Source organism: Chaetodon auriga, chromosome 11, assembly GCF_051107435.1.
Source record: "Chaetodon auriga isolate fChaAug3 chromosome 11, fChaAug3.hap1, whole genome shotgun sequence".
In the NCBI taxonomy this organism is placed as follows: Eukaryota; Metazoa; Chordata; class Actinopteri; order Chaetodontiformes; family Chaetodontidae; genus Chaetodon; species Chaetodon auriga.
In genome coordinates this window covers 19933988-19948139 of record NC_135084.1, presented here as the reverse complement: position 1 = coordinate 19948139, position 14152 = coordinate 19933988, and the positions used below count along the sequence as shown (strand labels likewise).

General features: G+C 45.7%; 1 protein-coding gene across 1 annotated transcript in view; it reads left to right on the top strand.

Moving 5' to 3' along the window:
* sdccag8 (SHH signaling and ciliogenesis regulator sdccag8) overlaps positions 1 to 14152 on the top strand; it is a 45238-nt gene that overhangs the window by 7709 nt on the left and 23377 nt on the right. Inside the window, exon 14 of the mRNA XM_076743235.1 lies at positions 13277 to 13404. Coding sequence (XP_076599350.1) covers positions 13277 to 13404 — 128 coding nt within the window. The remainder of the gene's footprint in view (positions 1 to 13276; positions 13405 to 14152) is intronic.

The following is a 14152-nucleotide window of genomic DNA, read 5'->3' as shown; positions in this document are numbered from 1 at the left end:
GTGTAACAGACATTAAAAAGTATACGTCCCCACAGTGATAAATAAAAAAAGGTGTTAATGAAATTAAATAGCATGTACAGTACAGCAACAGCTTATAAAGATCTGCATGTCTGTGTCTGTGTGAGAGCCCAAAATATTGTCACAGGATGGAAGATTAATAAAATATTTTTTTAAGGAGCTAATTTTGTGGAAAGCTTGGGTTGTGTTTAGTGATACGAATCCATGATACAATTTTTTTTATGTGTTGCCAAGTATCTGAAACTGTTCTTTCAAATGTTGTGCCGAATTATCACATTTGAGAGTCTGTTAAATTTCAGTAATGTCACTTCTGTGCTCTGTTATTGTATTTACCTTATTCTGTGCATGATGCTTGTTTGCGTGCTGGGTGCTATTTAAGATCATCATAGAAAATGATCAGGGCTTTTACAAGAGTTTTATTTTGTGTAGACGTGGACTGCTAAAGTATAAATGAAAATATTTGCATGTGGAAGTATAAAAGTCACTGCACAATAAGGAATCTAATGACGTTTGTCCACTGTTATTAATTATCAGGACAGGGAAAACAAAATCATCCGTTAGACCCCAGCATTGTGTTGACTGACTGTTTGTATTTAGTTTTAGGATGAAGGCTGGTTTAGCTGGTCAGGCTGCCAGTCTTCATGCTCAAAATGAACCAGTTTGTACGAAGTGTTGTCTGACCACATTTTAAGGCACAAGTGTTCATAGCTGTTGTGTCTATGGTTGCCCAACAGCCAAACTCAAAGGCCTGCTGTCATAGAGAGGAGCGAGACACAATAATCGTTTCAATATGGGGCTAACTTTGCACACTTTGAGACGTTTGTACTGTATGAGCGATTACGGAGAGAGAACTTCAAATAGTGCTCCAACTTAAGATACATAAAATACAGGCTAATGCAGGCCATCATTATGCCACTTTTTATACTGTGCTCATCATGACATACTCTGTCGCTTAGAGTTGTGAATCCCCAAACAGAAACTCTGGACCGAAAGGTCTATATTTTGGTTTCTATTCTCGTCGCTCACAGTTAATCTGCATCCGTTGATCTCTGTCTATTGATATAACATCAGAGTCTTTAAAGATGCCGTTAAACAGTGTTTTTGAGGTATGTGCAGATGAAGGAGGTTATCTAACAGACAGGGAGCAGTTTTTGGAGCAGCGTTGAAAGCAAGCATCAGACACAGATGCACACACCCACACGCATCCACATTTCAAGCACACACCTGCTGAGATTTGGTCACAGCCTTTGCCCGTCCTCAGGCCATCACTGCGTTTTTATTTTTTCCTTTTTTCTTTTCTCCTTTTTTCCCCTCACTTGTCATGTTCTCTGTTGCTTTTTTCCTCATGCTGTTCCAAACGAAACAAATGAACCGCATGCAAGCGTCTTCCTGTCCTCCCCCTCTCTACCTCTGTCCTCTCTCTCTCTCTGTCTATCTGTGGGCCTTCTGGGGTTATGCAGAGCTACATGTAGTTCATTCGTGGTCCTGCCTCTGTTTGCCCTCTCTTGTTGTTCACTACAGAGCCATGCATGTGTCTTTGTAGCTCCATCGGGCTGGTTTGTGCAACTGTGTTTGTGTGTGTTCTTAGAGAGTAAGAGTATGAGATTCACAGTAGCGAGGCTGGAAGGCATTTGTATGACCAGCCTTGGAAGGCAGCTCTTTGATTCTCTCTCTGCAACTTGCTCGCTCCCCTCTTTCATTCTGTCCTCCTCTCATGGCCCAAATGATCACAGCCCGCCTTCAAACAGGGGACATGAAGCACAGACAGCCTCTGTTTGATTTCTGATAGCCCTACCTTCCTTTCTGATAAACACACACGTATGCACGCACACACGCGCAGACACGTATTTGTTTGTACAACTGCATGCCTGCAAATGTGCACACTGATACGCACATCAGTCGAATCTGCATGCCTGTACACACAGACACAAACAGACACACTCACACACACAGATGCATGCACGCGTCCGGGGGTCCCATGGCGGCTGGTGCGCTGCGCTGCGCTCCAGGATTGGATCATCAGCCAGCTGTGAGTTGGACAGCCCAGGATCTGTCCTAATCCCCGCCACTCTGTTCACATCGCCTCACATACACACACACACACTCCAGTCCCGGCCCCAGCCCAGCAGAGGGCTTTACTAAGTTTGTTTTGTTTGTTTGCTCCTGTCTTTCTTCACTTTCTTTCTTTTCTTCTATCCTTGTCTCCATCCGGCCTCCTCTCCCTCTGTGTTGTGATCACAGATCCCAAAGGCCACTGTGAAAACTGCCCAGCATAACTTCTGTCACGTGCCAGATAGGCATCCATGGGTAGATATGTGTGTTTGCATGTGCTAGTGTATCCATGGTTAGTTGAGACCTGTGTGCCTGCTTTGTGGTTTGGACCAGTGGAATGTGTGCGAGGCCCCAAATCTTCCACCAGTTTTGTTATCCCCATGAAATCAAGCATCCATGTTTATGAGGGTGCTTGCTCAGGGCTGTAGTTGGACAGGGAGCTTAAAGTACTTCAATGAATAACTTTTCTTGCTGTCACTTTCTCACCTAGAACTTGTGACAGTGCATTCCTCAGCCAGGAAGCGTCTGAACGTGACTGTTCATATAATCTGATCTGTGGCTGTATGTCTTAAACACACAGTTGAAGAAAGGGACAGAGCTTTCAGCTAAAATCCTCCTGGTTGGGACTTGGATCAGGAGGCGGGGAGGCTGCCGGACAAAGCCAGAATGTCGAAACTTGCAGTGAGGGACAACTGTGGATGTCTGGCTGAGGATCGTCTCAGCAAAGTCTTCATTTTCCACGTCTGGGAGAAAAAAATGTCCCACAACTTGAGCCTAAATAGGATCGAGGAGTCTGCACATCTCTTTAGTGCAGATCGCTGAGGTAGTCTGAAGTGTAGTGTGGACATCACTGGTCCTTCAGAGTGAGAGAAACCAGTTGAGGCAGTATAGGCATGTGGTCAAGACGCCTTCCTGTGGAGGTATTTAGGGCATGTCCCACTGAGAGGAGACACCAGGGTAGAACATGTTTGAGAGATTAATGTATATGTCTCCCCTGTCCTGGGAATGCCCTGGGATCTATATTGCTTATCCTACAGCCACTGGACCGAAGTGAGTGGCAGTAACGTATTACATGTTATTTGAACAAACAGTTCGAGCAGGGTGGACAGGCTTATTATACTAGATACTGTTTCATTGTATTAGAGCTGTTCAGATAGTGTTAAAGTTGTGCATTGGAATCCTTTTCTTTACTCACTCAGTCTTCACTGTATTATTGTTTGGGGCCCTCTTAAACACTGTGTCTCCCAGGTCTAGTTAAGAGAGAAGAGACGAGGTATCGGAGGTACGACCAGGACAGTACGAAATGAGACCAGCACTTATATAGAAAATGTTGATGAGATAAGAGATAATGTACGAACAGGCAAGCAGGTAGACAGAGCTTGAAGGGGTGACAGATAGCGTCCTGTGTTTTAAGGCCACATTCTCCTTTCTGTGACCCTGAAATCACAAGACGGATGCTGAGAGGCAGAGATAAAAAGCTCCAGACCAACCGCTGTGACTCTTATACACAGAGTTCCCCAAACTCTATTAAACATGTCACGCTGATGCTCGCTCTCTGTACGTCTACCTAGTTCTTTCTCTTTTTTTGTCTCCCCTCAGTTGTAGATCGTGATAGCAAGGTCTGGAAAGGCGGTGAACAGAACTGTGTGTGTGTGTGTGCGAGGGCGGAGAAGTGTAAATGAGGAAGGTGAGGCAGCAGATGCCGCGTCCCGCCAGAGGCTCGCTTTGAGCAGGGAGCGAAATCTGGGCGCGACAAAACTGCTGCAAACCAACTCGGCGGGAGGCCCTTGTCCAATCACGGCCCGGAATAAAAGGGCCGGGGCGCCACGCGGGCTGCAGCCGCTCAGGAGAGGTGGGGGCCATAATGAACCTTCAAGCGCTGCCAGCGAGCGCACACACACTTGAGCACAGCATCTTTCTTTCTACCTGGCATTAACAGTGCCTAACCACTGTCATCACACACACACGCACGCACACAACCTCTACCGCAACTGCGTGCATGACTTTTTGTGTGCGTACGAGCACATCAAATATCCTCGTTTTGTGATGTGTGTTGACTCGTTTGTGCGCATGCAATTAGACGAGTCTGTGTGCATGCCTTTGTGCGAATGTTAGCGTTGATACCTTTGGGCTACACCTGTGTCTGTGAAGTTTGATGTGTGTGTCTCTGTGTGACAGCAGCGGGGCAGTGCCAGGTATGAGGCTTGCTGTGTGTTTTTGTGTGTTTGCGTGTGTGTTTGTGTGTGTGCGTGTGCTTGTCTGGTCGGCAGCCATGTTGTTGGGTAGCAGATGGCACCATGGTTGGCAGGGGAGGGGCTGCTTAGCACAACTAATCAGACAGTTACGGATAGGGCAGCTGGGAGGGCCGTTGGCCAGCCGTGTGTGTGTGTGTGTGTGTGTGTGTGTGTGTGTGTGTGTGTGTGTGTGTGTGTGTGTGTGTGTGTGTGTGTGTGTGTGTGAGAGCGAGCACACACACCACAGAGTGCCATGATGTTGACAGTGGTGGGCCCGTTGGCTCGGTGTCGAGACCTTGCCGCGTTCTTCTCTCCTCGCTGTCGGAGTGCCCTCTCTGCCATCCTGCCTTCTCACCTCTCTCTCTTGCACTCTCGCTGTCTCTCTCGCTCAATCTGTTGAGACCTGCTTGGTCTTTTATCTTTCTTTCAGTTTCTTTGACTCTTTATCTCCTCTTGTCTTTCTGTCTCACTCTCTGCTGCAGATTTCTTTCTCTGTTCTTTAATTGTGCATTTATCCGTGTTAATTTAGTTGATGTGACAGTAATTAAAACAGAATGTTAATTTTTGTCAAGATGGGTACCAATGGATGGAAATGGAAACCATTTTAAAACAGCTTAGTAAAATCAGCACTAAACCTTTAAAAATGAAGCATTATGAAAGGGGTTTTGTGCTGCAGTTGTTTCCACCCGTGTGCTTTTGTTTCTTATCTTTAACCATCACTTTCACCTGATCTTAGTGTGTCTACTGTGATGGCAACTTCACAAAGCATAAAACATCTGTAAACTGCTGTAATTCTAGATTTAAGATAGTTGTCAGTGTTGAGACTTTGCTGCATAGATTCTCAAGTTGACCTTCAGCAGTAAGACTGTATGTGACATCGGCACTTCTACCAAGTAGTCCACGATCTCTGAAAACAGACCTCAATTCAAGATTGTCACATTTTCGTTATGTCAGTTTGAGTACCAGGATTACATTTGACATCACTAGATTATTAAAGCAGAGACGACATATGTAGGTTTAAATCCATTTCAAGATGAGTATAAGGATGAATGGCTCCGCATATCTCTCTCTCACTATTCCTGATCAGATCAGGTCAGTAAAGTATACAGCCTCCATCCATCCATCCATCCATCCATCCATCCATCATCCATCAGTTTCTTCCAGAGGATAAATGATACTTTGAGCCTCTGTAATTTCATTAACTTATTTGCATCAGACATATCTGAAAGGTTAAAATGTAGATGCTATGAATTCAGCAGTGGAAAGTCACACTCCATAAGTACCAGGATTATTAGGCAGAGCTGTAATCTGTCCATCCTGCGGGGCTGGGAATAGAGAGGGATAGACAGATCGCTGACTGGGAGACCTCAGGCAAGATGGAGGCAAATCTGTCGGCTACAACTGTTGTCACCCTAGCCAAGTGCGCCCTGGGACACTGGCCTACATACACATACTACTGCTGGAGGACAGAGATGGAAAGCGAGAGCACCAGCCCTCTGCCATCCATCCACCATCCACCCTTTACCTCATTCTATGCTCATCTTGTCTTGCCTCTCATACATAAAGCCGCCTCTTCACACTATGTATATACCTGCTGGTTTTTGGAATACCTTGAAATACACTGAAAATGCTCAGAAACGCCTGGAGTTTTGCTAAAAGAGTGTCGTGAGCAGTTTAGCATTTTAGAGGACTGCGCTGCTTGTTCCTGCACTGTGAATGCAGTGTGTGTATGGATGCTGTGCATCCTGAATGAATCGTGTGTGCATGCATGCGTGCATGCGTGTCATCTGGTCAACTTTGTGCCTTCACACACCCCCCCTGCTGTGTGGGTGGCACCATCAGTGACTCTACACTGTTCCCACTGCCCAGTAGGCACAGCTTTCATCCAACATGACAGAACCTCCCCCTGCTCCTCCTTTCCCCTCATTTCTCTCTTTTACCTCTGTCACTCTTTTACCTGATTGATCTATCCTTTTATCTTTTCATCCTCTTCATTTTTATCCTTCATATAGCTCCTCTTTGTTCTCTTTTTTTTTTTTTTTTTTTACTCTTCAATGCACCCCTTTCTCTCTGTTGCCCTTTGTGGGTACAGCATTGCCAAGCATTGCCTCGTAGGTAGTGGGGCACTGCCCTCATTGGCACATTGTATCAGGAGATGATCGCAAATACAGGAGCAAGGCATAGCAGGGAGGAGGATAAGATGGGTCCAAGGTAGCAGCTGAATTGAGATATTCAGAAGATAGATACAGAGGGAGGAATGCTGGAAAGGAGGAGAGTTGTGTGAGAGAAGACAGGAAGGTGCTCCTGCAAACTCCTCCACTGGCACTGGATGTGAGACACTGTCATCAGTCATGGAAATGATGCTTTATTTGAAACAATCAAAACCGCTCCATTTCCACAAGTTACATTGAGTTTGCATGCATCTGAAAGGAAGTTTCAAGAAAATATATACATTTTTTATGGCTGGCATATACACGCATTCTTGCATCATGCATTGAAATGATAAGAATAAATGTTGACTTTGTTTTTATGGTGTAATGATTACCATAAGAAGTCCTAAAATGAAAGGCAGTGCACGCAGGTAATATAAAAAATGAGCCTTTGTGTTTCCAAAGAGATGAATATACTTCAAAAGGTCTGTGGCTGCATTGCTTCTTGCAGCTTTTGTTCCTATGCATGCACATGGTGAAAATGCTCAAAATGCCCAACCTATATTTACACACATTGATGTGCTCCTTATTCCAAACAAAGCGCTCTGTGAACCAAGTTGAAACAGTGGTGCTGTTAAGTGCGGTCTGTTAGTGAGGAGATATGAAAACAGAATGAAGATGACAGTGACGCTGCAAATGGAAAGAAGGGTGGATAGGTTCGATGCAGATGGGAATGAAAGAGAAGAGGCCACATAACTTGTGGTGAGGAGAGGGTTTAGGAGGATACAGTGGAAGTTTTACATGTAGAGAGAAGTGGATGGATGGCCGAGGGGAGCAGAGGAGAAAAGCAGTGAGGCTGGCGGTTGTTTGTATATGAAGGCGGGCACCGGATGGGCACAAGCCCCCCTACAGTTCCATCTCCAGCCCTAATCCCCCCCACTGAGTTTAAAAAAAGCCTGTCTTTGTTTTCTACCTCAATGGCCGCCTTTCTCTCAGTAGGCATCTGATCTAATGGCCCAGGAACGGAGAGGAGAGGAGAGGAGAGGAGAGGAGAGGAGAGGAGAGGAGAGGAAAGGAAAAGAAGTGAGGAAGTAAGAACATAATAGAGGAGTTCACTGAAGATTTCTTGAGTGGGTTAGTAGAAAAAGATGGCACATGTTCCTTCCTGCCAGTCGCCCCCAAGCTTATATCGGGGTGGGATGGGTGAGGGGCGTTCGAACGGCATCAGGTAAGCCTCAGGTGTGAAGTTAATTCCAACACAAGTTGATTATGCTCACACCACGAGAGAACGCTGCATGTGGTACAGACTTTTAGTTTGTGCACCTTTTCTCTCACTGCTGCTTTTTCCCCTCTGAAACATCCTGTCATCTCCTCCTTTCTTTTGTCTTTAACATAAATGTGCATGTGCATGGCATGCAGATCAGATATTTAACATCTCTTAGAAACATGTTACCGTTGGTTATTTTTTCCTTCCCTAATCCTACTTTTATGATGATATATTCACATAACATGTATTATACACTTTATCTAATGAGAAGCAACTTAAAGCTGGTTTCTTGATTGAAATAGTTAATTTTAGGCAATCATTTACCTTCTCAGCTGAAATCGATGCGACCCCCAGCCCTGCCGCATATGCTTCCCTCAACTATTTCTGTAGGGCACAGATTTGACACTCACGTTGAGTCCTGGGTTTCTGGATTGGGTCAGTATGGGAGCATATTGTACGTATGCTGTGTGTTTATTTTTAAAAATCACAGATGCCTGCACTGCCAATTTGCTCTTCCTGTGTTAAGACCATCAGTCATCTGTGCCAATTAGGAGTTTTAAACTTCTCTTGCTCTGTTTTGTGAGCAGATAGATGATGACAGAGGCCAATCAGCAGCTAATTGCTTCAATCCAGAGCTGGATCTTTGTCCAAGGGAATGTGTGCAAATGTTTGTCTCTGTGAGGGTCGCGCATGTGTTACTGCCTGTACATGTGTGCATTTATTGACATGCATGAGAGAGTGAAAGGCAGCTTTTAAGATGTGCCTATTTCCATAGTTATTGTCCATACTTCTGTACTTGTGTGTTGGAGGGGGAGGGCAAATTCTATTTTTTTTGCTAATTTAACAGTTGCAGTTTTTTTGTTTTTCGGGCATGATTGGCTCACCACTGACCTTGGTGGCAGTGGGGGGGCTTTAGCGCTCCTTGAAGACGAAAAGAGGCTTGGGCCGCCCGCTGTAAACAAAGTTGACTTGCCGACAGATGGATTGAATGACAGAGAGGCTAACCGAGCCAGGAACGGGCCTGGCAGCATCGCACTGAGCAGAGAGAGAGGGAGGGAGAGAGAGAGAGAAAGAGAGAGATAAAGGGTGGGGGGAGAGGGGAGAAGAGAGAAGAGGTGGCCAACAGGAGAGGAGGTGTGAACAGGTGCAGGGCCGCTGAAGGAAGAACCAGCAGATGGAGAGAGACACAGCCAGTTTAGTTACAGGAAAAAAAGGGTGGGAGGGAAAAGAGGAGGGAGGAGGGAGAGATGGAAACAGCAGAAAAAAGGATCGGAGCAGAGATGAGAACGCTGTGGACAGATAAATGGACAGATAGATAGAAAGATGGGCTGGGCGCGGAGTAAAGGAGCGGCGAGGCTGCATCAGGCTGCCTCTGTCTTTCATGTGTTTGTTTCATAAAGTAGAGCAGCGACATGACGGCGTGTCGCAGGGAGAATGTGGGAGCAGAGTGATTGACTTACATCACCCGAAGGTTTAATAAAAATGTGCTAAAACACATTGAGGTGCATGTGAGAGAAAATTGTGCGACACTGCGCGCGGTCTGCTCCACCAAACAATTCAGATGTTTATTGTACGCGGCATCAAATGTTCAATATGTCACTTTATTTTCCGCCGTGCGCTCATCCTTTGTTGGCAGTATCCGGGAGATGGGCCTACACAAGGCCTCTGTCTCACTGTCTCTCAGCCACACACATCCACAAGCACACGCGCGCACACACACACACACACACACAAGCAGGAATCATCTTTGTAGTCCCGCGTATCAAACTGTTGAATATTAATGTGGTCTGATTGATGCAGTCTATCATAAATAGCTGTGGATCCACTGGAATTCCTCCACAAAAATGATTCATCACGAGTGTCACCATTTTGAGCAGTTCAGATACGAGCAAATAGTTAACAGTTGTAATTTTATAGTACAGTATCGGTTCATTTCAGTTAAATCCTACCGGCAGCGAGTCCCACCAAACGGTCGTTTGAGCTTCGGGTGCATCAGTATAGATAATTGATTTGAATGGAAGTGTAATTTTTTTTAAACCTAGGCACGGTATAAAGTTAAATACATCAGTTTCATCTCAAAGGTGTCTTAAAAATCTAACTCAGGGATGATGATTATTCTTCTTTTAATTTGCTGTTTATTAGGTCTTAGCTTCAAGCAGTGTTATGACAGATAATACACAGATCTGTAATTGATTATAAGTGTTAAATGAAAAACAATTCTCATTAAAAAATTTTGTGAAGTTTATTTATGAAATTTACCCTGAGAACAGCTATTGGTGCAGATGGTCCTCTGTGATAGAAATAGTATTATTCGTCTTCCTCCTCAGCGACTCTTTGTAGGGATCATCAATGTCTTGCAACAACCGTTCGTCTTTGTTGCGAACAAAGCTTGTGTGTTTGCGTGTCTGTGCTATAGGCTGGGTTCACAATCTGTTAACCTGTATGTTAATTTCACACCTGTTCTATTGCAACATAAGAACGTCGTGTAGCAGAAATATGAATATGCACTGATTTGAAGAATTGTTTTTTAGTGTCTAGTTTATATACAGTGTCTGTTTTGCACTCTTGACCTTGTTTTTGGTGAGTGAATGCTTCCAAAAAGTAGTTTGAAAAGAGCTCCATCAGCCATGTTGATGTTTCTTAGACAAAGTATAGTAAAATATTTTCCCTGTTTTACATGTGCACACAGACTTTTCCTTATTATTGTGTGCGTGTGTGTGTTCGTGTGCTGTGTGTGTATCGTGGTGATATTGTATTTATTCAGAGAGAGTATAGTCTCTTTTACTTTAGTCCAAACAGCGGTCAGTGGTGTCTGGCGTTGGCGGATGTCTCCAATTCCTCCAAGTCCACCGTCTGACTCCAATTTGTGCTCGTTCTCTGATAAACCGCGGCATTTGGTGGTTCTGGCGTGGGATGCCGGCTGCACCATGGGGTGCTGCAAACTCCGTGCTTGGTCAGGCCCTGGCACCCCACATCTAATGGGCAACAGCTTGAATAGTGCCCACTTAGGCAGGCAGTGCAGACTGGGCCCCCTCTTCTTCCTCGCTGCTCCAGCCAGCTAGCCAGCCAGCCACCGCCTCTGCCACCTCCCACTTACCCAGCAGCCACTGTACCTGGCCGCAGCCCCAGAGCCATTCCAGCCTACCTTAGGCCCCTGGCCCACGCAGCTCTCGCCATACTTACCAAGCTGTCCTACAGTGCATCAGGCCAGGCATATACAAACAGGCCCAGCTATGCGCTAACTGAACATTCAGTCTATTGCCTCCTAGGCCCAAACAAGAGTTCCTGCCACAGGCAGCAACCCAGAGCCCATTCACCAATTAGCTGGAAGGCAGATTATTGTCCAGGGAGAATTATCCAGCTCCAGCCCCACATATTCAGCCTCTGCTCTCCCCGTCGCCCTTAACGCTTGCTCCAGGGCTTGGCTCTCCACTGACATCTCTCCTTTGCTTTCTCTTTTTTATGCTTTAATTTGACAGTGCTCATCAGCAGCCATTTTGTGACAGCATTTTGCAAGTAAACATGTTGCGTTTCAATGGGGATCCAAAATGGCGCAGGGGAAAGAACAACACAACTTAGCCCGACTCCCCAGCTTTAATGTGGTCCTCAATGAGGCCTTCGGGCCCTCGTCCCAGCGATTTGAATCCTCGGACCCCACTTACTGAACCGAAACTCAAAACCAGCAACCCTCCTCAAGGTCGGCCCGCTCTCACCCAGAAACGAAGGCCCGGCGTCTGCTCTGTTCGGTACATTGTCATTAGGTTGTACTTAAAATGTTGGTTCAGTAGATCAGTGAGACCAAACAGATGCCAAATGTGTAACTCGGTGTGTGTTTGCTTTTCTATCTTCTTCTGTTTTTCATTTCTCTCCTCTTCCTCACCACCACTCTATTGCTGACTGCTGGAACTTTCTGGCGGTCTGTCTGATGCTAATTGGTGGGTAAACAGGTCTGGTGTGAGTCCCCCCCGCCCCCCACCCCCTCCAATCACACACATACACACACATAGACATACACAAATACACACGGCCCCCTGGAACCTCTTGCAGGACCAAATGGCTGGCAACGCCTGCCCGCCATCTCCCGCTGAGCCCTGGTGTGCGCTTTGGTGGCTCAGGCTGCTGTTCAAGCCCAGCGGGGGTTCATTCACTCACACATACATGCACACACACACACACACGCACACACACACACTCATATGCGTACAGACACACACAGTCTCCTTGTGTCCCCTGCACACCCGCCACCCGCTTTCACACCCCAGACAGCAGGACAGCAGGAGAACACACACACACACGAAGGAACAGACAGACGCGGTCACTTTAGAGATGCAGGCCAAGCGCTGTAGGGGAGAAAAGTTTTCACTTAAACTGGAGAATTCTCTCTTCATTAGCGCCTTTGGACTTCAGGAAGAGTTCTGTTTATTTGTTCGTTTTTTCCTGTCTTTGTAGTTTTTCTTTTCTTTTCCTTCTTTGTCCGTTCCTCTGTTGTCTGGGTACGTTTGGACTTAGCTTAGTTAGAAAGTTTGGCTCGAACATGAATAAAATGCAGCGTTGTTCAAAGTCCACAGGGATCAGCACCTTGCTTTGCATCCTACCTGCACAGTTTTGACATTGAGACGAATGAAAGTGGAGATTAAAGCCTTTTGATCGCTCCCAAACATCATGCAAGTCTGCATTCCTGTCGAGCTGAAAACGGTGTGTACGATGAAGTCGTGCAGTATTTCTGGTGTGAACCTCGTATAAGTGCAGCCTTCTTAGAAAATGAAGATGCGATTGATGAACTGATGTTATGCTGCTGTAGTGTTATACATGTTTATTCAGGCAGGTTAAGCAAATATGGCAGAGCAGACAGGTCTTTTCTTTAACGTTTGCTGCAACAGAGTGTGACTAAGTTAACATTAACTTCTATCCAATCAGAAGATAAAGCTTTAACTCGACCAGCCTGTAATTGACCCCTGTATTTCTCTGTGTGTTTTGTAGACAGCTGCAGTATCACTCAGGGGTCTTCAGGCTGACAGTGGCCCGACGCTTTTGCTCGTCTACCCCCTGAGTCTTTTCTGTCATTCTCCTTTCTGTCCTTTCCTTCATTCTCTTGTTGCTCTCTCCTCCTGCTTCCTCTCTCACCTCTGTGTCCATCCAGCAGTCTTTCGTTTCCACTTTAGAAAAAATTGCGATGGAATTTATTAGGAATGCAGCGATCAGTCGGCTGCTGATCCTAACTGATGCTTGGAAACAGGTTGCTGGTGTTCGACTGAGAGCTCCCTGAACAACATTCATGGCCTGTTTAAGACACAAGTTGTAGCTGACAGTATGTGGAAGTGTGTCTCATGCTCCACCACGAGCAGAACATGAGTCTCCATCATCTCCAGCACTAACACTGACTAGCATTTAGCGTCTGTGTTTGGATGAAAGCTGATTTTACACACCACAGGTAGCCGAGCAGACGACCGCCTCGCTAATTTGAAACGTCTCTGTTTTCAGTTTTCAAATGTGGATAAGTTATTTTTATTATTGCGGTTTAAATGTTCCTAAAACATCCTGGTCCTCTTCCCCAGACAGGACAGAGAGAGTGCAGAACGGGCTCACGAGGAGGAAATGGCGTCCGTGACCCTTTCAGCGCAGGAAAGGGAGAGAGCGCTGGCTGTGCTGCTGGAGCGAACGGAGGCTCAACACCTGCAGAGAGGTCAGTGCTTCACCCACAGCAGTGCCGCTGGGTTTGGCTTCAGCAGAGGATGGAAACACTGTCCACCTCTATGACTTATCAAAAATATGTGACCTGGTTTAAAGACAATCACGTGTCCTCCACGATGTCACTTCTTCAAAAGCCTTCATCTTTGATTTCCTCGTCTTATTTTGCTCATCAAAAGGCTGCTTTAATGCAGACTCACCCCGGACATCCACTGGATGCAGCTGCATCGTGCTCCGCCTGCACCGCAGCTCCGTCACGTCTCTGTCGCAGTTCAAATGTCGACTGGAAACGTTTCAGAGGCGGATCGTCTTGGAGCAGTCTGTCCCTCCGTAGCCACATTTTGCTCAGAGTTGTTTTGCCAACACTTTTTGTTTTAGAAGCATATTGAAAACATGTTTGCAGCTCATTTATGATCAATGTGAAAACAGAAACTTTGTCCCTCTACTTAACTTGTTCTAATTACTGTACACAGCACGCCGTCTTATCTTCATTTTCTTTTCTTTTTTTTTTTTTTACTTTTCTCAGAAGGAAAATCGTCACATTCCTTCTCCTGCTACACAGATTTTGGAGGAGAAGAGACATAAACAAGAAGTAGTTTTTACAGCCAGTAACCACTAATTAATGATTAATGATGTATCATTAAATATTACATTTAGATTAATTGTCAATAGGTATCAGCATTTATGTACATTCACACATGAACGTTGTTCTCCAGTCCTGCGTCTGGTGGCCATCGGCCCAG